Raw genomic sequence first — 25361 nt, forward strand, 5'->3', positions numbered from 1 at the left:
ACCCTCACCCTGACAAGCACTTGGAATGTAGGAGTTGACATGATTACATTTTGTTTGACTTGGTTCCACAGATAAATATTTTGAAAATAGTCGATCTTGTGAGGCATTGAGAGCTTGTAGATCCACTATTTTCAACATTTCTGCCTCTTTCTTAGGCCTGTATCATTTGACAATTTGGCCAATGTTTGACCAGTTTTTATTGTATATAGTTTGTTGATTACTTTTGATGCAGTAATGGTCTTTTTGATTTCATGATCTCAGTGAAATTTGAGCAAGGTTTTGGCCCAGAACTGAGCCCCTTTGACTTCCATTATAAAATGAAAGTTAAATATTTCAAAAAATATAAACAAAATGCGTGGTGGCTGTGGTACATAAGTTGGCCTACTGGCAGAGTGTGCACAAGGGATTTGGCACTGATTGGTCCATCAATTTTGCAATTAGCTAGGGAGAACAGACAGACCCTGTTATAGATGGGGAGCTTCCTTCAGAACAATGGCATAATAAATACCCATAGAAACATAGAAAGATGCCCTTGTCAGTATTAGCAGTAGTAGTGGTGTTGTTAATGTTGTTACCTCTGCCAACCAAGTCGTGCCATTCCATTTGTCTTAGTGAAATCACAGAAAAACATTGTCAGATTAGCAGGAGGCTGTCCTGAAGATATGATTAACTTTTGTGTCGAAAAGGTCAAGGTCCAGGTCACAATGAATGTCCGGGTCAAAATGACTTAATTAGACGTATCTCTGTGAAAATAGCACATCCTGACAAGCCTGCACTCCTTTTTATTCTCTGGTTCGTCTGTAGCCCCTGGGAATCCAGCCGCCCCCAGCCATCCTTGTCAGAAGTCAGCATCTCCCCCTTGCTGGTGGTGTGTCCGCTGGCCCCCACACCTCTCTGACTCTAAAGACCATCTTTTCCAGCAGGCCATGCAGGAGTCAGTACTGTGGACACGCATGCCTCACCCCTCGGACACCGAGAGGATCAGGTGAAATCAGCATAGTTGGTTATGTTTTCATGCATGTTCTGTGTGAGATTGAGAGATTTTACACTTTTATTTTATTACTGAGGCGGTAAATTTTTCGGAGTAATGTCCAATCTATACTACGTTAGTACGATGCTGTCGTGCACCGAAACTAGCTGATCTACAAGCTCACAACACGTTGCAGTGCAATGCATTGCGAGCTTACAGGTGTGCTATTTCTGCAAGCAACAGCGTCGTACAATGGAGTAACTTAGTCAATGAAGGCCATAGGGTTTAAGTGGTTAATCCATAACCCTTCGTGTCCTGTGTCCTTCATGTGTTCTTTTACCTTAACCATGTGAACCATATTGTCCCTATTCTGGACATGTAATGATAGTGTTGGATCTACAAGCCCACAAAGCATTGCGTTACGATGCTTGTGACCTTGTACTGGACGTAGATGGCTATATATTTTCTGTGAAAAGATTTGATGAAAAGGAGTGGGCCAAGGACAAAACCTTGGGAGACCCCGGTTACCAAAGTATATAGGGATACATTTGTTATTCCTGTTAATGTGGCTTCCCTCTACCAGGGCACCAAGGCTCAGTATTGTCTGCCTGCCAAGGCTCTGAAGAAACAATCATGGAGGTTCCACACCTAGTACAGGATGTGGTTCCAGAGACACATGGAACAACGTAGCAGCATATTTAGCATATTTACACAATGATAAAGCATAGATTAACAACAACTAAGTTCCAAAGTGACTAAGAATACAGAGATGTGATCTATGTGTGATTTTCAAAGAATGGTTTGAAATGTCTAGAAATGTAAATTCTGCGATGAAAGATTGATACTACAGGCCTGTTGCCTGTCCGCCTACTACAGACACAGACACACACACACACACACACACACACACACACACACACACACACACACACACACACACACACACACACACACACACACACACACACACACACACACACACACACACACACACACTTACAAACCTACCTCAAAGTTTAAACACATACCACGCACACTGGCACATGATACTTTGTATTTTAAGAGTGCACACACAAACAATTGCTCACATAAATACTTATAGGCAGGCAGGGAAAGTGTAGTTGTATAGCGTATTCAATATGCTCTACATAAAACACTGCCGCAACTCCATTTCTGTAAATGGTTAGGAGAGTCTTTCTTTGTTAAACAACCCTGCCTCCAGGTGGATGTGGACGGAATTGCAAATTGAGAGGTGACATGATTTGGTGAACTATATCTCTAGGCCTCTCCCATATGATTCCATCCCTGACTGAATTTTTTCTTCAGTCGTTGATTTTTACAATATATACAGTATTTACATTTTTGAATATACATTATTAATATATAGGGGCGGCCATAGCTGAGTGGTTAGTGAGCCCGCCTAGGGATCCAGAGGCCCTGGTTGCCCCAGGTACGATTCCAGGCCAGGCCAGCAAATGTGTCGATGAAATGAAATATGTCCCTGAGCAAGACTCTTAACCCCTAATTGCTCACAGGCCCTCATTGGAAACAAGACCGCAAGGACTTTCATGAACGGACCTGTTAAAGGAATTATCCTTATCCTTTAATATAATATAACATTTGAATATTTAATTGGAATTTGCTAAAAGCAATCTTCCAACACCCTGTGTTGGCAGTGGCACCCCCTCTCTGTTAATGTGAATACAAAATGGTTTAGTCCTGGAGGGACCTTAAAAACTCCAGCAAAGTGCTGCATTTTGAGTATCTAAAACAGTGAAGCATTGAGGTATCAGCTAAAACTAAACATAGATCTTTCAGTCAGTTTCACAAATTAGAAGAGAGAGCTTTAGGGGGCGACGGTGTTTTATGAAATTCTTCCGTAAAGGAATAAGGTGGGGTTATCTCAGTCCATGAGTGATGCAGGGATGTTTATTATCTCTTAGCTAATCCGCTAACGTTATAATGTCAAAAATAACAACGCTAGCTAGCCTACCTCATACAATTCTGGGTGTTGTTTACACTTACTTACCATTTCCACTTTCGGCTTCCCCGGTGGTCTCAAAGAGAAAATACAAAGCAAACAAAATACAATACAATATTACATATGATTATGTGTGGATTTTAGGGAGATCAAACTGTTATGAAGCCAACATTTCTAAGCACCATCTAGTGGTATAAAGTATGATAATTCATTCAAAAACATAATAAACACACACACACACAGAAATATGTGCACACGCCACACAGCATTATGTGTGTGTTCTTATTCATGTGCTCAGTGCAGGCCTGTTTCTTTATCTCTTAACCAACCACCCAGTGCTAAAACCAAATCAAACCATTTGGGAGAGGAATCAGCCTGTGAGACAACGCTCTTAGTAAATCTTAGATATTAACATACGTAATTAACTCAAGATTGATATCACACCTGCCTGTCTCTCCCAAATTCTTCTCCTGTGTACTTCCTCTGTTTTCAAATGTATTCTTTGATCTTTATGATAAGCTACAAGGGAAACTTTTTTTTAAACGCTTCACATTTTAAACAATTCCCTAAGAAATCCACAGCTTTGTTTTACTTTACAGTGAGCATCTCCAGTTATGATTTAACCAGTGAAACATGAAACGTACTGTATGCAGACACTTGTTATTCAATAACCAGCATACATTTAGGGAGTGAGTGTGTTATTCCTACACAAGTGGCAGTAGAGTACCACTCAACCCTTCATAGGGCAAGGTTGTTTTTAGCTAGACACACACACACACACACACACTAGCTAAATGTGTGTGTGTGTGTGTGTGTGTGTGTGTGTGTGTGTGTGTGTGTGTGTGTGTGTGTGTGTGTGTGTGTGTGTGTGTGTGTGTGTGTGTGTGTGTGTGTGTGTGTGTGTGTGTGTGTGTGTGTGCAAAGGACAGACATTGGACTGGATGGGAAGGGGGGGGGGGGGGGGTGCTGGACATCCCCAAAATGGCTGTGAAGTAGAGCAGTTGCTACGGCAATTTGGAGGTACAACTCTCTTGAAGCGCCCTTCAATTGCCGACTCCAATGTCCTCCCACACATAGTCTCAACAAGATAGCGGCGGGGTACGAAACTGCCAGGATGCGCCAATAGAATCATGCAGAAGAGAAGGGGGAGCTTGACATGTATCGGTTCCATTTTGTGCACACTAAACGCTCTGCTGGATTGGCCACTGGCGTAGTTTAATTTTATTAGAATTTGTTTACTTAACAGGTACTCTCTTCCCTGTCAAACAAGTGTCACCGAATGGTAATGTTTGTGTAACCTTTACAAGTGTGCAGGTGTAGAGATGAACATGTACATGTGTGCACGTCATGCACACACACACACACACACACACACACACACACACACACACACACACACACACACACACACACACACACACACACACACACACACACACACACACACACACACAGACAGACACAGATGTACTGTAAATGAGACAGATATCGCAGCCTACAGTTCTTCAGCTCCATTTATTTCTATTCTATCTACAGTAGGTCCACTTATATAAGACATATTCTATTCTACAATACTTTATTATTATGTGGATTTTCAGTCAAAATTGTCCAAACAGCAAGTTGGTAATATTGATATGCTCAGAATCTTCGCTATAATATTGAGGGCGATACATCAAAGCTAATGGCTACAGGTTAACTTTGTTGTGCAATGTGTTCCCAGGGGACCTATTTATTTCTTTGCCACCTACTGTACATCTAATAATTAAGTATACTTTGCAAATTCATGACCTGTCTTTAAATGCTTTGTTGGCAACAGAGCAAAGCTGCCAGCTCAAAGATAAGAAATAACTGCTGTCACTCCCAAAATCCCTCAGACAAACAGACGTAATTACAGGAATTAGCCTGTTATTTTGTCATTAGCTTTCACTTTCAATGAGACAATAATGAAAAAGAGACAAAGACTGATGTTTTTAGAGGATTTCAAGACACTTTCCAACCCCCACCTCTTCGCCCACACATTCAATTTTCTGTTTTATTAATACTATTAATGTAGTCAAGCTTGAAGCTTTGAATATGGGAGAGTTTTTCTTCTGACTGGTATTGTGTCTCAGCTGATGGCTCAGCTTGCGAGAAGTCAGAGTGAATACAAATGCACTTTGTTTGTGCTATGATGGAAATGACAGCTTGCTTTTGAAAGGTATTTATTTTTGCAAGTATGATTATGGGGTGTGCGTGCAACTAAAATGAAGCCAAAACAATGACGCGCACAATCACGACTTCATAAGCCAGCGAAAGGCCATAGACAGATTAATGAGCGCTTGTGTAAAGAAACGCGCGAACACATAAGAGGAATACTGGAATTAGGCTTCTATGTGACACATTAGACAGGATTTTGTCTGGCTGCATTCTGTATCCAAACGAGAAAGGGAGAGGAGCTATCTCACCATGTAATTTACTGTTGATTGGTGTTTGCGCAAATGGAGTCCTATGTCTTTCAACATTAATAAGGGTAATATTTACCCTCTCCTTTCCTTGACAAGACATGGCAGTAAGGAAGAGTTGGCTTTGATAAGATGGAAAGAAATAAAAGCAAAAACCAATGCTTGGATTATAATGAAGAGTCCATTTTGCTATTGTTCTTGTTGAACTCATGAAAGTGACAGTAATGACAGGTATTGAGGCAGTGATTTTTGTAGATGTGAATTTACGGTTCTTTACAAATTCTGGTAAATAAGGAATGAGAATTGTAAACTTCCACATTAAACAATTAATGGTAGGAGCAATCTTTCCTGCTTTGAAAGTTTCTGTGAGGATCAACTCATTTAATCAATTAATTGTACACTTAAATCTTTTCAGTTTCCTTTTCATATACATCTATCTAAAATATGTCAATTTTCTTTGTTGGCCACCTTTATGCAGAGCTATTTCAATTGGTAACCGGAACGCTCGCCCCAAAACACACTCGCCCCCGGCACCCCATTTTTTTCTTGGACCCCTCGCCCCCAGTGGTTCTTGTATTCGTTTTACTGAGGTTAAGGTTAGGAATAAGGTTAGATTTCGGTATAGTTTTACTTAGGTTTAGGTTACCTGGTGGCGACCGTTCCGAGGTTGCCGGATTTGGCCCGGCCGAGCGTGTTTTGGGGCGAGCGTTCTTGTATTCTTTCAATTCTCTGTCCGTTCATTGGGCTTACTTTATTGTCATGTCATCTTATATTATTGCTGTGTCATGCAAACTGGCACAAACGATCCGACGAAAGTGATTTCAGAGATTAAATGCAACATATTTATTGAATGACATGTAGTATCTCTGAGTGTGGGCTAATTTATGCTGTGCATAAATTAGACTTCAACCACGCATGGAAGCACGGACTGGATCTTATTCTCCCTCACGGTTTGTGTCCCACAGAAGTCGTAGCTGTAATAGAGGACAGGAAATGAGCAAATTAGATGAAGCAGAGGGAGGTGGGCTACTGTACCCCAGTGGATGTTGTTATGCCTGATTTATCCCTTTAAGACCTGAGGCCGATTCTACAAATACCTTCTAAATCAGCAGTTCTCACACTTTCAAGATTTTTCAAAAACGTTCAAAAATAGTTGATGTACAAGCTCACAGCGTGGACGTGCTGTGAGCTTGTATATCTGCTATTTTTTCAAAGCCAATGCAAAAAATCTAAAATGACTTTCCCGGTTTTAATGGTCTTAAACTCATACTGATTTATACCGATCTACAATCTCACGTGAGCGTTCTGAGCTTGAAGATCTACAATTTTGACACCGGTACGCAACCAAGTATAAATATCAGGCATTAGTGATGATGATCTCTAGGGCTAGGTATTATGAAATGAAGCAGAACTGTTATGCAGTCAACATGGAGAAAGTCATCTTACTTGATCACACAATGAAAGATCTTCCAAAATATTCCTGTCGATTTCCAATCATGACCAGCTTAAGCAGTATAGCTGGTTAAATTATTGTATTTTTTAAACAAAGGATCAAATCATCTTTTTTGTTAAGCACGCCTTTGATTGAAGCCACTTGCACTGTAATTATCTCTTGTAGACATAGTTGTTTAAGACCCAATTTTCTGTCATTACACTTAAACCTGAACATAGTTATTCAATTCTCCGCTTTTTTATAGTGAGTTCTATCTCAGCCCAATCACACTACATTATTATTTGACCAAAAATGAGGAGTTTTAGAAGTATAATCTATCCATCCTAAAGAAGTCTCATGGTGCCCTCTAGTGTCCTTAGTTAATCCATTTATATGGAGGAGAAAACCATTTCAGAGCAACAACAATCTATTAATAATTTCCATAGGCTTATGGAGTCTACCTTTAAACAGAACAGAAACTCTGGGAAATAATCAGTAATGGCTATTATTAAATGTGTTCCTATTATAAGGGATGTTTGTTCAATTTAGAACTAGTCCTCCATGTCTCATCAGTTGGCCACTAGGAGGCATACAGTCACTTAGACTGATTGCTCTTGCCTTACACTCTGCCAGGGGCAATGGGCAGTAGAGTGGGACAGGGTTGCAAAGAATGGCAGATGGGCAGACATAGAGAATCTCTCTGACAGATAGAGTGATCGAGAAAGCCATAGATAACTGGGTGGGATATAAACGTGTCACCAGCTAAATGCTGATATTTCAGCTAATTCTTTCTTTTGAAATCTGACATTGCCTGGGTCAGTAAGACTCTGACCCTTGCATTCCTTGTATGTTTGCTTGTAATGTTGGCGGGACACTACACTTGTATAGTTTCTGCACACAGATAGCTGGTACCTCGATTGTTTGAAAGCATTTATAGATATCTAAAAGATAGAGAAGTTAGAACAGCAACAAAAGTTTTCTATTAATTAAAGACCATTTATTTTATCTACCTAAAGAATTAGGTTCCCAGCTGTGTAAATAAAAAACGGAATGGTCAGTTTGCAATGGTACTGAAGTTACTGAACTGAAAGTTGTTAAAAAACAAAAACAAACAAATGTTGCTGGAATGACCGACTTACATCTTCTTGTCCTTTGCTCTCATCAACTCGATCTTAGATGCTCCATACATGGGACGCAGGACGTTGATGATGTGATTGTTCCAACGGAACTTCACCTCCGTCACATCGCCCACATCAGTCTCGACATCCATAAACATCTCATAGACTCTGCCAGGATTCAGTACCCCCCTTCACAGATGGTTTGGAAAGAAGCAGACTGGTGAGAACCATGCATATTTTAGCAGAAACTTCACACCGTAGCTAGTTCCTTTCCTATGCACTCTTGTCTAAAATTGCATAATTATAAGCCTATTCGTATTTTCTAATACTGAAAATAAGGAGTGCTACTTGGCCACTAGCCACAAAAATCGAGAATCAAAATTAGACCAAGGTATTCCTCTTCAGGTTCATATTAGAGGGGGGGAAAAAAGAATCTTTAACACTGAAACCATTTCGGTATGATACTTTCTCTATTTCCCAAAAATGTATCGGCATGAATTGATTCACTTTTATGTTCTAGTTAATAGTAGCTGTAACATAGAAATGCTCTTACGTGTGAAGTTTATATTCATCAGTACTGGTCTTGCCATTAGATAGGGCCACGTACAGCATGCCTGGATTGGGCCAAATGGGGCCATCCAAGGTTAACCTTATGTGGTAGCTGTAACCTAGAAAAGGAATATGCAGTCATTTTATCATCATTTTACCCTTGCTGCTACAGTACTAGCCGCCACATAGCTGATAAGTACATTTTCTTCCATGCCAGGGTGTTATAAAGGATCACAGAGAGAAATGTCCAGCTGTCCACACTTCCAAATCATTCAGAAGTTTTCCAAATAAAAGGGCAAGTTCATATAATCTCTTTGAAGCCCCATTTTATAAGACTTCCTGATCAGGGCTGGATCAGTCGGCGAAAGTACTTACGATCGAAGGGCTTTGAACTGCCTGTGTTCAGGAAGAACTTTGTCTTGGAAATGCCATCAGTCACAGTAAACCTGTCAGCGTGATGGCCCATCTGAGGGCATGTTGCATCTGCGCATGGGAAACACAGTCCCTATAAAGACAATGTCAGAGCAAGGTTTGACCAAGGTGCTCATGCGATAAAGATGTCAGGATTCTGCAGTTAAACGACCACACCCTAGGTCAGTGGTTCCCAAATGGTGTGCCTTGGGATTTTGTGACAACCACACATTACAACTATGGTGGTATGCAAAAAGTTATTATTAATATGATTTTTTACTATATCAGCACTTTGTGCGCACTCATCTCCCAATACAGAGGCAAATTATATACTCTAAAAATATTTATTTGTATACAACTTTTTCTCTAGCATTAGAAAATGAAAATAAACATTTACAGAGTGGTAACATGTGCTAAAGATTCTATTTTGCACGGATATGAATACAGGTGTGCCTTGAGATTTTTACTTGTTCTTTAGTGTGCCTTGTGCACAAACATTTTGAAAATCTCTCTAGATACCAGAATATGTAACCAAATCGTATGTGGGTAACTTGCATCATACCTTGCCCACTCATTATACAGCAAATCGGGCCCTTTGGAAATGGTACATGGTAGATGATTAATGTTATATTTATGTTTATCTAATGAACAACTAGAAAATGTGCTCAGTGGAACACAGACCCCCCACAAGGCAGCAGTTTGTGTAGTTTGTGTGTTTATAGTGCCTCGTCCACTTTTGGCCAATAGAACTTCATGATGCGTGTGACAAGTAAATCAGTTCTTCCTGGGCCAATGAGCTATTAATCTATGCTGAAGTTATGGGAATTTTTGTAACCTGCCACGCCCACTACCACACCCCCTTTTGGCAAATTGGTGTGAAAAGTTGCTCCTTGGCCCAGGACCAACCTTTCCAACGAGTTTTGTGTATATTCATTCATAACTGCCCGAAGATATCGCGCTATAACGGGAACATAGTCAAACGGATGGACAGACAGGCGGAGGTGAAAACAATTCATTCTAATTTGCTCTTTTATGAGCGACTGTTATATTAATATCTCTGCTATTCTGTTGATGTTATGTTCAAGGTGAAACATGAAATGGGATTTTAGATTTTAGGACACACCAGCTTCAGCATCTTTACGCCTCACTCTGAAGAATCCCCGGGAGTTACAGTATAACCTTCCTGATCTCACTATTTCACTCCCATGTCAGCGCCTCTGGATTTTCAAGCACTCCATAATAAAGACCTCAAGAGCTTTTTTCCTACACCCCGTACATTAAGGTATCTTAGGTTGCCACCTTATAAATATGGAGATAGGGATAAAACCGTTTTATACCGCTTGATAGTGTGGGAACAGTCTTAAGTTTACAGCTGTCAACCCGGGGCCGGAGGAATATCGCCCAGGGGCGTTTATGAGGTGAACAACAAGGCGGCGTTGTCAACCCTCAGCGGGGACATAGTCATATGAGGTCATGTTCGGCACTCCCTGGGCCCTGTTTGATTGGGACATGGGCCTAAAACGGGGATAAACTGTCATTAACGCCAACAGCTGCAGACACAGACCCTCACCACTGAAGGCATGAGGGAAGCCCGTCCGCGTCGCTTCCAGCGCTGCCACAAAAATCCAATCTCGCCGAATCAACTTCTAAAACCGAAGAAACGGTTCACAGCCGTATCAATGTCATACACGGCGACAGGTGGCTGCCCCCATATGCATGCTGCTACGGGGGATTACGGGCCCCGTCCCCTCCCTTATGGGCCCCTCCTCCATCTCTTGTCCCATTTGATAGCCCTGAGTCACTTTTTAAATGGGAGATATAACCTCTTCCAAATGCCTCCCCAATGCCTCCCCAATACCCTCTTTTGTTTTGTGGCGCACAAACACTAAACCCAAGACATTTTGTGCACAGTGAGATCCTGAGTGTTCAGTGAACCAAAAAACCCTATATACTTCATTGACCGGAGTCCCCCAGGGGTCTATACTTGGTCCAGTCCTTTTTTCCCCTCTACACCAAATTTCTTTGCTGAAAATAGCCGATCTACAGGCTCACAAATGTGACACGTTGCAAGCTTATAGATCAGATATTTTCACCAAATGTTTGCTTAGAATAGGGATGCTAGGTTTCATGTGGATGTGTGTAAAATGTTATCTACAATGGTACATGTCATGTTCTATGCTCTGTGTTAAATTAAAACTCAGAATTATGGGGTAATTAATTACGCACTTCAAATTGGGCTCAAAACACTTACAGCGTCAAAACTGTCCGCATTACCGCATCGATATGCTGTAAAGCCATTGGCTTTTTCTATGCTGTCGCTGTAGTACTGGTAGGATCTGATGTGGTTGCAGGCATCAAACTTCTTGTTGTAGGTACCTGGCAAAGGAATGGAAAATGTGACGACCGTGAAATGGAGAAGGAGGGAATAAGATGATGTTATAAAAGGGAGAGTGTTAGAGCGAAGAGAAGAGATGTAGAACATAGATAGACGATCTTGACTTTCAGCTGTGAACTAATGACCTCCTTGAAGCAGTCAAGTGAGGAAGGTAACGGGGAGAGCAGAGATTCTGTTGAAAAGTTTAAAAGTACTGTAGAGTTAGAAACAGAGAAAGAGGAGGTAAGAGAGAGAGACACACACACACACACACACACACACACACACACACACACACACACACACACACACACACACACACACACACACACACACACACACACACACAGAGAAATAGACACCATGATGGGAGAGACAGAGATAGAAAGAGGTCACAGGCTGTGTTGTTTTGCTCCCAGCATAGGGCAAGCACCAGGCGTTCCAAGACCTCCAGCTATGTGACACTGGCTCCAACTCTCTCTCTCTCTCTCTTATCTATAAGATCAAAAGTGGCAGATTCAGCTGTGCACCCCCCAAACCCCGACCCCCTCCCTTCCAGGCACGGCACCAATGCCGCCACTTGAGCCCCACTGCACTGCGGCACATTTCAAAAGGAAGCTGTCGTGGGTCATTTTAGAAAATATTTGCTCAGATAACGTGGGTCCAACTGGAAAAACTATGCCAGAGGTTGTTTTTTTATGACTTTTCCATTGGGACCACTCCCAATATTCCATGGGCTGTTATGCGTAGTATGATAGATAATAGAGGTATATGAGTCATTGTGATATGTATAGGGAGAGTGCCTGTGTTGATGCTCGCACTCTGCCGATGGGGCATTATCTTTTTGCCAGTTGCTTTGCCAGTTCTTAGCAAAGATCATGTGCTGCTAGATATAGAGTGCATTTTTGGAGGTGGGGGTGTGTTGACTTGAAGTACAGTAGTAATTGTGTATTTTGAGTGCTCAGGTAAAGTAGAGAGTCCTATAAATGTTGGGTGTCAATATCTTACCTTCCCAGATGGCATCAAGGTCAGCTCTGCCACTGTTCTTGGAACAGCCAGGCATGATTTCTCCTCCGTTGGGGTAGAAGTCAATGTGGCCAATGGCTTCAGACATACCGAGGCCTGACGTGAAAGCACACACATTTTTATCCATCTGTCCACTGCACTGAAACGCCATAGAATTTCACAAAATAACTCTATACCTGTCTAAAGACTTATAGCCCGAATGGCCGTGAGTGTTTACTGGAGTTGGTCATATGTTTAAAAACAGAAACAATTACATACAGCGAGGAAACCAGAGTTCAAGCTTCTTCTGTCTTGTGGATCAACCGTTCCCCTTTTTCTGTTGGTACATTGGTATTCATTATCATCAAATTGAGATGTACACTTACCGAGTTTGTCGTGGAAAGGGAGTCCGTCGCTGTGAATCACATCAACAAAGGTGGCGTCGCTGGTGTCCAGACGCACGGTGGCGTTGCATTCCTGGAAGTATTGTTCCACTGGGTCAAGTCCTGAGAAATGTACAGAATATATTAAACCATCATTATGTAGTCATGAATAAATGCTTTTATCATTACTTTCTGAATGATGGCACATAATGTCAACACTTTTCAATACATTTATGTCATAGAATTAATGAAAGACTATAAAATACGTCCCTTTTCTTTGGGTTTTGTACAGAACAGTATACAAACTACACTGCATTCCAACAAAAGAACAGCTTGGCAATGGCATAACAAACCATGTTTATCATACCATTGGGAAAAAAGACAATCCCGAAAGCTCGCTGTACCACTGTGTGAGCTGCTTGGAAGCTCGTGACTTACCAGTGATCCGTGCCAGGCCTGGGAGCACAGAACCAACGTGTCCTGCAGCGTGGGCCCCCATGCTGTGTCCGATGATATGAAACTTGTCAGCTTTCTGCTTGTAGAGTGTCTGTGCCGTGCAACATGGTCATGTTAGAGTTATACTTCACACATGCTTGTCCTACCTGTTTGTCTACTTGTGTTGATCTCTCTAATGGTTCATGATTTTGGCTTTGAGTCAGTGTGTACTCATACATTCTCATGTCAACGACCCCCAAATTGATATGTATTTGGTCACAGACCCCCATAAGAGAAAATGTGTCGACATTTAAAAAAGAAAAGATCTACAAGCTCACAACAAGGATTTTGAGAACCTGTAGCTTATGCTATATTTCAAAAAGTGTTTCTGGCTACTCTGATTGCAATGTTACAACTAATTTCATGCTTTTCTCAGTTACTAGTTGTATGTGTTGGTGGTTGTCCTGGTGACTGCATATGAAATAATATGAAATGGGGTTTGATCTACTCCTAAACCAGCACTTGAGTTGGTGTATGTATGTACCATGATGAGGTTGGTCATATGTGCCACCTGGGCGCCCACTACCCTGGCATTATTGGCTGCCTGTGCGTACTCAGTCTTCACCCCCATCGTCCACTCCACGGCAATGCAGTTCACACCGTCCTCCTTCAGTATAGTCTGTGAGGAGTGACATCAGAGTGGCATCACTGAACACTGGTTCACTGGGCGTGCGCGCGCACACACACACACACACACACACACACACACACACACACACACACACACAGTGACTGCCAGTCTTATTCATGCAAGGTACACCATAGTGCTGGTGGCTGTGCATTCATGGGATCGTTCCACAATGATAGAAGAGTTCACAGAATAACACAGCACCTCATACCTTACACATCTTATGCGTCCATTCTTCCTCACCCTCTGCCAGATAGCCAGGGATGACAAACACAGTCTTCCTGTATCCGCTGTAGTTTGATAACTTGAGAGCGGCTTCATCAGGTGTGATTTTCTAAACGAAACGTGCATGTTAACCACTTAAAACAAGGCACAAGCTCCCCTCGTAAGAGATAACTTGTATCTCAATGGGACTCACCTGTATAGATAAAACAAAAAATACAAATCATTTTGAAGAAAGATCCCTGGGCCGGGGTGCACCAGGGTTCTATACTTGGCCCCCTCCTTTTTTTCCCCTCTACACCAAATCTCTCACCAAAGTAGAGAAATCATGGTTTATTCACATTATCACACTGAGAAGGTGCAGGGTAAGATTACAGTATGGCTCATTATCGTTGGTTAATAAGAACAAACTCCATAAAGTCATCAATGTATCCAGCAAGATAGCTGGGGTACGACATGAGAGCATGGCAGCAATGTATGAGACCCGGGTGCTTAGGAAGGGGAGAGCTATTGCTAGGGATAGAACGCACACAGTCAATACCACCTTTTACCATCAGGACGACGGTACACAGTGCCAATGTTGCAGGCTAGGGCTTCAAGATAATTTGTCCCTACAAGTATAGGACTCCTGAACAAACAGGCCCCATCTCAGTTCTGTGCATAAAATGTAATGTGATGCCTCTTGAATCATGACTGGTGGCCTTGTCTAGTTGTATGTATTTTGTATTTATGTTATGTGTTTGTGATTTTTTTGTATCCTGATGGCTGCTTGGCACAAAAAGAATTTCCGCAAGGACAAATAAAGTATCTACAGTGCAAATTATTTGTAGAGAGATTTTCTCTAATGGTGTTCAATAGCTCCATGACCATGAAATGAAAAAAAAAGGGTGGACCCAAAACAAACATGCCAGGAAAATGGTCCATACGACATTTTAACAGCAATACGATACACATCACGATACATGGTTGACGATACGATACATGGACGATAGTGGTTCATTCATGGCGATACGATTCAATGATTTGAAAGCGATACAGTAACTATTTTGCAAAGAAATTAAATATGTGTGAAACATGTGGATAGCGCAGGTTTTTTAAGGGAAACATTTATTATTATGGATATAAATAAGTAAAGTGATTCTTGACATGAACAGAGAGAACACACACATTTATCGATAGACCAAGTGTAGCTACTGTATATGGAATGGAAAAGTAATTAAACCCCTCATTTTCTTGCTAAATACAACGCACAAATACTTAGTATCAATACAATCGATTATTTGCATTGCAAAATGTTTTGATACCGATTATTTGCATTGCAAAACGATACGATGCGATTGCTGTTTACATATCGATATACTGCGATTGTTGAAATTTAAATCGATGCAGTTAATGTATCGTTACACCCCTATCCATACGGCATAACAGAGCAACCGGGTTGAAGCATTCAGGCCTGTACCATTCTCTTGGTGTACGCCCCACAAACACTCTCCCACTTGTTGAGAATATGTTGAAGTGACTAGATCACTTTTCCCCCCACATCTCTGACCAGTGCTTATGGTTTTTGCACCACTGAACTGGCAAATGTGCATTTGTCTATGAGGGGTTAATGCACTGCAGCCCTACTTGCCGACATTCTCAGTCAGCTGAGGAAGAGTTCCCCTTCTGTATTTCCTTACCCATGACACTAAAGCACAAGCATCACAGTCATTGAAGGTGAGCTTTCGGCTGCAATTTCTATTTGCTGTTGTCTTTCCCATAGATCGAACTCCACATGTCACTTCAGTCACTGTTTAACACTAGTCAGTTGAGCCGTCTTCGTGACTCGAGCTCATGCCTTCTATGCCCCAGTAATGAACCCTCTTTCATAGTCACCTTCTCTCGCCATCTTGATCCAAAATTAGGTCACCTAAGGCCTGCTTAGTATTTGTATGCATGCTACAGAGCATGATAGGATGTTAATTGCTTAATTGTATCAGAAGTACACATGTATAGAAGCAGATGTTTATGTTTCTCCAGAATCTCCTCTCAGTTATTCAGGGTTTTTCTTTCATTTCATGTATAGGATGTATTTGGGATTAACTTTTGAATGTGGTTACTATTGACAAATAATTAAATTAAAAGGGGGAAAACATGGAAAACATGTAATTTAAGTGTACAATACAAGAAATGATCTACTTCCTCATAACTTGAACACAAAATATTCTCAAACAGCAAGGGAGGTTATTAATTAAGCAGAGGAATAGAACATTTGCAGCACAATATGTTGAGTTTGTGTGGAACGGCCTAGAATAGGTATGGAATTCTTAGTGTTCATTTAACTCAAAATTAACCCTTAATTGGCTTATTTTTGGCATGGAGAGAGTGGGTAAATAAAGGGATTCACAGCACACCCTGGGGGATTTATATGTAACATACAGTATATTACATATCCACAGCACACACTGGTGGATTTATATGAAATCGATCAATCAATGAATCAATGTATTTGTTTGTATATTAAATAATTTCATTGGTTGATCCTAGAGGTTGACTTCCCCAGGTCTACATTCTGGCCATACATAGCGACAGTTATGGACCCAGGGTCCCGCCTCAACAATCTGAGCTGCTTGCTGGCATCACTAAGGTATATGGAACGGGACACAAGGCTGTATATATAGCCTTGTGTCCTGTTCCATATGAAATATATGTTTTTATTTCATATACCAAGCTGATGCCTGTTGGTAATGATGCCCGTTGGGAACGTGTGGCCCTCCGGCTATGCAATACCCGCTGTACCCGTTGTCAGAGTACTTGAAGGCCAGTCTATGACATCAGACCTAATGTATGTTGCAATACATGTTTTAGGTCCTATTTGTACTGCCCAAACATATAGGACTGCAAGTTTATTTAACTGGCCACATTCCACGTAAACCTGACCGCGGGTCTGCGAACGACACATCGATTCTGCGGAGGATGCATTGATACTCTGTGTGTTTGGAGGGAATGTGCTGTATCGGCTTCCCTGATTGGCCACCCCGACTTCCCGGATTGGCAGAGCGGTGCTTCATTTTTGCTGCGTTGCCAAGTGGCAGTGTGTACAATGGAAAAGAAAGCATGAGAGCTGTGTGTTCATAGTGACGGAAGCGAACGAAAGCGGTAGCGCGAAGTGCGATGCGCGTGGAACTGACGACGGGTACGAACACATCAGATAACAGGTGGAGCGTGTGTTCCCGATTTCCATCGTTCACGACTTGCATGGCCCTGAGTAGGCCGTCTCCCGTCTATAATCAACATCATACTAGCCACCAAGTCTCTGTCCGCAAAAAAAAGTGTCTGTCCACAAAAAAAGGGTCTGTCCACAAAAAAGACTCTGTCCGCGAATCCCTGTCCGGGGCATAACTCGGGGAGCGATAGACACAATGGTCCTAGATTTGGGCTGTGAGCTTCAGATGACCCCTCGATGGAACGTGCCAAACAGAAATTGGGAGGGGCTTACGGATCCCGATAAAATTAAAATTAAAAAACGGGCCTGAGGAGGAGGCACAGGATGTTTGAATCCTGAGGTCTGAGGCGGAGGCGATAAATCTCAACCTTTTTCATTTTAAGTTTTAATATTAGGCCACAGACCACCATTTGATACTTTAAAAAAATTATTATTCCCATTTTACACTATAAACCAAATGGTTTACGTCACTCCTCATACACTATAAACCAAATGGTTTAATAGTGGTTCCATTTGTACACTCTTAGAATTACAGACCTGTAAGGGTCCATTTGTGCCCCCTGTGGTCTGTGGACCCGATGTTGAGAAACCGTATCCTAGACCAGACAGGGATTGATTTCCCTTTTAAGCCCAAGGCTTTACATACAGAGAGATCCTATGCAGGTTTCCCACTGTGGCAATGCTGATTTAACTCTGACTGCTGTCATGATTGGAAGACGGGTTCTGATAAGGGGATGGAAGACTGTGGAGCTCTTTTTTCCAAGACGAGGTTGATAAAGTTGCATCATATGAGCAAATATCATACAGAACGAATGACATAGATAAATATAGCCTATTTGTAAATGAGAAAGATACAGTATAATTGTATATTGGCAACAAAGACTGAGACCTGGTGTTAGCGTAACATAATTATAGCTTATGTACACTGGGATAACGTAGGTTCGTAAGTGTACAGTATTTGGTTAGGTGTTCCCAGGGAAAGCACAGAATGTTATGATGCCGACAATATTTAGGTTGAATACCTGTTTTTATTTATTTATTATGTTTTTCTTCTTTGTTTTGATGTTTCTTTTTGTTCTTTTTCTTTCTCTTAAGTGATTTGTCTTTTAGTTGTTGTTTTTTTGTAGATTTTCAATTTATATAACCCAAATGTTGATGTTTATACATGTTCTGTATAAGCTAACAGTATCAATAGAATCAATTCCAGAATATTATTCACAGGAGCAGCAATATATTGTTTTCATAAAGTACAGCCTTCCCACTTGCCTGGTAGTACTTGTTCTTCGGGGTGAAGAGGAAGAAGAGGGTGCCAATCTTCGCAGGGTCCCAGGGCAGGCGGGTGGCGGGTCTCTGGGGCGTACCTCCCCACGGGGGCTGGTCGTTAAAGCAACCCAGGTCACTGAAACATACCTCAGCACCTGTTAATGTTGCACAGACGTCACTCCTCCTCATACAGTACAAACCAAATATATCATATCACATCTGCTGTTGGATATAAACCTTGAATGACCGAAGGACCATTTTTAGCTAAAACAGTATACTTGTCTCTCTCTCGCGCTCTCTCTCTCTCTCTCTCTCTCTCGCTCTCACTCTCTCTATTTCTATATAAAGTTCAAGTTGTCTGTCTTGTCTGTGTGTCTGTATAAATATGCTTATATATGGCCATGCCTGATGTGTGAGCGCAGTAGTTAGGTTTCTGTTGTGTGTGTGTGTGTGTGTGTGTGTGTGATGCGTAGGTGGACAGTAACTAAGTGCTTTTACTTGAGCACTGTACTAAAGTACATTGAGTATTTGAGTATCTGTACTTTATTTGAGTATTTGTATTATTGGATACTTCTGACTTTCACTGCACTACGTTTCAAAGACAAATATTGCACTTTTGACTATTGACTTTTGTAGCTCCGCTGTTTTGGAAAATGTTTGAATATCTTTGAATATTTTGGCAAATCTCAAAATTTCAATACAGCAATACATTCATATAAAAAAGAAAATGTACTTTTGAATGCTTAAGTATTTTGAAAAGCAAGTAGTTTACTTAAAATACAAATTTGACTGCGCAAATTTCACTTGAGTAATATTTGACCAGGAGTATCTATACTTTGGCCCAAGTACTTGGGTTGAGTACTTTGTCCACCACTAGCGTGATGTCAGACAAGAGCTTGATCAGCGAGAGAGACTGAGAGGCGAGGGGCAGGGGAGTGGCGGAGGGAGAGGGAGAGACTATTTCCATGCAATAACCTGACCAATGCTGGGTACAGAAACCTGAACACACTGAATGACGCGATTCTTTGCGACACGTCAGCACAATAACACCAGCAATCCAGGCAGGTTTTCTGATTGTCATCTATATAAAGTTCAAGTTGTCTGTTTGTGTTTATGGACAATTATGCCCATACATATGTGGAGATCCCTGAAGTCAGGAGAGGGAAAGGGAGAGAGTGAGAGTTCCACCCATGCAATAACACAGTATACATTGTTATTACATTAACAGTGAATAACATAACATATGATTTTGATTGATTGATTGAATACTTCAACAGTTTGCAAATAGTACAGTGGTATGATTATACAATGGTGCTAAAAGGTTAACACAAAAAGCCCTAAGAGCTTGTTTCCATTGTGGTGCTGTGTATTCAATTCATAGACATTTAAAGGGATATTTCACTTTCAAAAAAACTTTGGGTCATTTTATCGTCTACTCAGGCCTTTGTGGGCCCCCTCACGTATTAGGAGGGCAGGGTGAGTCACCAGAACCAAGGACGGGTGTTTTTGATGAATCTAACATGTTAAAAATTTAGTTTGAAGTTATAATGGGTTTGTATAGGAAGGGGGCGTGTCTGATAAAAAGAATATCAAATATCTAAATACTGAATCAAGCAACGTAAAAACTGTCTGGGGGGCTCACAAAAGCCTGAGTAGATGATAAAATGACCCAAAGTTTTTTTGCAAGTGAAATATCCCTTTAAAGACAATAATATACAAGACATCAACACTAGTAGCAATGAAAAACGTATATGTACAGTAAACGTTTGGGAGGTGGGCGGTCATTTCTAGTGTTAAAGGAGAATTTTGGACTAAGGTTTTCTTACCTTTTCTATGATATGATATCTTAGGATGAATGGTACAGTAGAAACATTTCATAACTCCATCCCGGGTCAGCCACAGCTTAAAACGTGAACGGATAGGCCTTGCATTAGATCACATATTTTAATAGCTTCTTTTTTTTTCATTTTTTTTTCTCTCGCTAGACGAGATTGAAATCTCGAGATTTCAATATCGTCTAGCGAGACTTATTATTTATTTTTTTGGACAGTGTTCTGTCACTATGAACGTCAGATCTCACCAAAAAGAAATGCTATTAAAATATGTGATCTAACGCAAGGCCTATCCGCGCACGTTTTAAGCTGTGGCGGACCCGGGATGGAGTTATGACATTTTTCTACTGTACCATTCATCCTAGGATATCAACATCATAGAAAAGGTAAGAAAACCTTAGTCCAAAATTCTCCTTTAAGCTTAGACTTTATTCAGGGACCAGTTACAAATTGCAGATAGGTGCTCTTTTATGGCATAAAATGATTACAGTAAAATTGGAAAAGAGAATAAAATAAAACAACTTGCCATATGCTGTACCAGCCAGGCAACAAAGCAGACTCAGGATCCAAGCCAGAGACATCTGGAAGATAAAAAGTCTTATAAGGATTTTGTGCAGACTACACATTTTTCTTATTTTTCACTACTACACAGTGTAGTAGTAAAAAAGAAAAGAAAAGAAAGTAAAAAGCAAGTGACCTGCACTTACCTTGCTTGTGGGTAGGAGGAATGCATTATGTACCAACATTCACTACCTCTTATATACACCGGCAAGGTGTGCTGTCATTCCCACGTTTTGATGGGAAACTAGCAGGTGTGGGGTCAGAAATGATTGCTTTGCCATGGTGCAGTATGCTTATCACTATTTACCCTCTTAAGGGCACGCAGAGTGCAAGAGTACATGCGTAATACATGTGTAAATTCATGTTAATGGACCTTCATCTCGAGTTGAACAGGAGTTCATTTGAGTTCAAATACCACTGGAAATAATATGGCTGTTTTTCTGTCTGTTGATTTTACTGAGCATGATTGCTTAATCTTCTTAATCTCTGTATATATTTGATCTGTAGTTGATAGGAATGCTCTAGTATATACTGTTACCCTGATATGCACAGCATCATGGTTAGATTTAGACCCTTATACTATATTTAAAAAAGCACCACTTCTGTATGGAATTGAGACAAATTTTCTTTTGTTACGATTAACACCTCTTGTTTTCCAACTTTTGAAAGGGTTCGTTTTCTTTGGGCTTTGGGGGCATAAAGGTCATTCACCACAATCCAATGGTCTTTCCGAAAAAGTGAAACAACAAGCAAACAATCTAAAATGAGGGTTTTAAGGGTTACGATATAGGATATAGCAATAGTGAAATATCCATTGGACTTTCTGGTACTGATCAACTGATCATGTCCAGTAGATGGCATTAGAGAGCAAGCAGAGATCTCCCTTTTGGATGCTGAGCCACCCATATTATGTTGGCTACTCCAAAACATCCTGAAACGTGAAATACAGAACTCGAGAAACATTGTAATGTGAAAGATTATCTGTGTTTAATAAATTGCATGTAAATAAAGTGTGCCTACTTGGATCCTAAGCAATTAGGTTCTAAATGGTGGGTAATTTATCACCTATGCCTAATTCAAAATATAGGCTATATTACATGACATAATATACCAGCGTAATATGATGCATAATATTCAGTTACAAAAAACTCTTGTGTAGTCTACATTAGAGTGGCAACAAGTATGTTACTATGCTACAAAACAGTGATCCAACATTACTAATTCAGTTTCAGACCAAACGGTAGGCCAGTGAGATTGGGCAAATAGGCAGGTGGGGGCTAATCTTTGCCATATGATGGAGAAAGAGCATTGGGGTTTTGCCTTGTGAAGTGTGTTGGGTTTGGGACCCGGCATAATCCCATGTGAAAACAGCCCAGGGTGCACTCTCTTCTCTCCTGGGCTCCTGGATAAATACTCTCCAATTAGAGGTGTCTGGGATAGGTTTTCATGAAGAGCAGGGCACTTTCTTTCTCTCTCTCTTTCTGTTCACACTGACCATTCTATTTCTGCTTTTCGCATACTCATAATGTTTTTAATAACAAGTAGACAAATATGTTTATTAAATCATCAGGAAATTACTACAGACAAGAATAAAAAGATTTAAAAAAAACTGTTAGTAAATGGAAGTGGACTAAATAAGACTACTATAATTGAAGAATAATTACAGTGGAGAAAACAAGCATTCTATATGAGAATAACCGTGGGAAATCGCCACCGGTAATATGATTATTATGAGTCATCATATTAATCCTCTAGGAAATACATCATATCATAGCTAATTTGACGTGTTATAACTCATTTAAGACGTGTTACGGTCTGCATGTGGGCAGCACGCGTGTTCACACGCGAGAGAGAGAGAAAAACTGAGAGATATAGTCCTCACTCTGAGCTTGCAGAGGTTGTGTGTGTGTGTGTGTGTGTGTGTGTGTGTGTGTGTGTGTGTGTGTGTGTGTGTGTGTGTGTGTGTGTGTGTGTGTGTGTGTGTGTGTGTGTGTGTGTGTGTGTGTGTGTGTGTGTGTGTGTGTGTGTGTGTGTGCGTGCGTGCGTGCGTGCGTGCGTGCGTGCGTGCGTGCGTGCGCGCGTGTGTGTGTGTGTGAAAAGGGAAATTACGTGCAAGACGGAGCAGGCTGGAGGAACTCGCAGGTTGGGCTTGTGGCAGTGGAGGCGGCTTATTGTAGGAATGTTAATCCTCCTAATGTATTACAGTTGGAGGAGAGCAGGACCACAGGCTGAACCGGGCCTTCAGGGCAGAGCATCTTAAGACTAGGTGATGGAGTAGAATAGAAGGGGAGACGGCAAGGCTCTTATTATAGAATTAGACTCCCACGACCGTCCTCAACAAAACAATGGACAGCGTGTTTGTGTGTTTTTGCGTGTGCGTGTTGTTTTACCACGAAACAGAAAACTAACAGAGAATAATTTGCCAAAATCCTCAAAACAATGACTGAGAGTAACAACCTTTTAAAGAAGCTTCAGGTCAAAAAAAAAGTTTCAGGCCCCAAAACGTGGTGGCCAAAGTGCATGTGAGTTTCATATCCGGCCGTTAGCGTGTGTGTGTGTGTGTGTGTGTGTGTGTGTGTGTGTGTGTGGTGCGCACTCCCTGAGGGAAACTGCTTGTTAGACACAACCGCCATTGTTCCTATTGTGCGTCAGCATATCTGCTGTTTTGTTGCTTCTGAAAAGAAAAGCTTTATACTAGATCAAAGACACGAGGAACGTCTTTATAGCTTTTGCAACACGCGGAAGCTGCAGGGAAGTGCTAATTGTATGTGATCTGACGCCTACCGTGTTATTGAATAAATCTCTGCTAGCCCAGCAGAATTCCTAGTAAGGTTCAAGGTTGATATCACACAAGGTCAAAGGTCAACTATGTTTGTTTGTTATGTGGGGTGTTTGGATGATTTCTTGACTGTGAAGAGTGAAGACACCCTCCTCCACCCATCATAAAAATAAAGTTCTTTCATCTCCTAACTTCTTTATAAAAAAAAAGATCCTTCCCAAAATCAATCCTTGTGATTAATTCATCAGACTTATCCCATGTTAAATACGTTGTGCAAACACCTCAGGAAGAAGTATCACAAAAAGTCACTTTGTATAGTTAATAAGTTTGGAAAGCCATATTGCCAAACTTTAATTTCTTCTAATCCTCTGCAAGGAACAGGCTGTAAAAAATAAATAAAAAGTCTACTCAATTTCATTATTTTAACACTAAATGCTGGGATGTTTTTTTTGTCTTTTTTGATTTCCATTTGAGTCCTAGTTATATTTATGAGATTTCCTTGCATCCTTCCTGCATCTTGTCCGTGACAATTTACCATATCATGCAAGAATAATGAAATGCAAATAAACTCTAGTCCGTAAAGTTTCTAACTAGGCATTATACAATTAATACGTTGGCGCAGGTAACTAGAAATGAGCCCACATACTGGCTTAAATATTTTCTAGACTGTGAATATTAAATGTGTAATTGCTTTTAATAAAACATTGTTTTCTTGATGGATTTTGTGGGGAAGATTCATATCCAACATTTTGAAAGGTTAAAATACTGCAATGCCCGTGTCATTATAGTAACTACGGAGATTAAAAGCTCTGCATGTTTTAGAAATGACTTGTCAAAGCTATTTTGCTGGTGCGTTATGTTTTGTTTTTTTTGCCCCCTAAAAGTCTCCGCCGTCTGTATTCTTGATAATTTAATTTCAAATTAAGTGGAAAATATCCATCATCCCTTTAAAATATGCTAATCATTTGATGCCTGTGTAAGAATGTAAAGTATGTATCGTAACATAATTTAGTGTTACGAAAAGATACAAAGTCTGTGTAAAATAATACATATGCCTGAGAAATATTAATTATTCTACACAGACATTGTAATTTCTCCCATTCGTAGCATTTATAGTATTTACAGGAAATAAATGATGGCAATGCATTGACTAGTGCACTCTATTTAGCGATATTTTTGTAAAAGGAGCTGTGAATGAACGCTGTCTTTACGCTAATCAGTTGTTGACTGTAAAAGGGGTATTGTTCTTAGTTGCTGAGAAGTAGGTGCCAGTATTGTGGTGTCTTGACATGTCTGTGTCAAGGTACAGTAGATTTGGAGAGGAGTCTTAACTGTGAGTGTTTAGTGACCCCTACTGCTTTATTTTATCATTCCATTGTTCAAATACAAACTATATTTTTGTAGATGAGTACTTAAAGTGTATAATGTTGGCCTTCTTCCTTCTAGTGCTTTCTACAACATATTTTAGCCGTTGATGTTTTCACTATATAACTTTATGACCAAGCAATGTGTACTGGTGAATTTTTGGAACCGTTTCAGAACCTTTTCTAATAAGGCCAAATAATTTCTAATCAAAACAAGACAATCTGTGCAGAGATGTTGTTACTCAATAAATACTTTATACAGTAAACAGTGCAGTATATGAACCTCAAAATATTTCCTCCTCAAATTCCAATCCGCTATTATTTTTCTCTGTATTCTCAGAGGTAATC

General features: G+C 40.7%; 1 protein-coding gene across 1 annotated transcript; it reads right to left on the minus strand.

Annotated features, from left to right (window-relative positions):
• Positions 1–6237: 6237 nt before the first annotated feature.
• Positions 6238–18666, minus strand: LOC308100609 (inactive pancreatic lipase-related protein 1-like; the record flags this gene model as incomplete). Its single annotated transcript, XM_080449675.1, has 11 exons — positions 6238–6366; positions 7964–8131; positions 8496–8610; positions 8867–8996; positions 11154–11278; positions 12285–12398; positions 12668–12787; positions 13103–13211; positions 13644–13778; positions 13999–14121; positions 18481–18666. 11 exons carry the CDS (start codon positions 18664–18666, stop codon positions 6291–6293), a joined length of 1401 nt encoding a protein of 466 aa, XP_080305801.1. The 3' UTR covers positions 6238–6290.
• Positions 18667–25361: the final 6695 nt, after the last annotated feature.

The sequence above is a fragment of the Gymnoscopelus braueri genome, assembly GCF_963280865.1.
Source record: "Gymnoscopelus braueri genome assembly, chromosome: 14".
Classification (NCBI taxonomy): Eukaryota; Metazoa; Chordata; class Actinopteri; order Myctophiformes; family Myctophidae; genus Gymnoscopelus; species Gymnoscopelus braueri.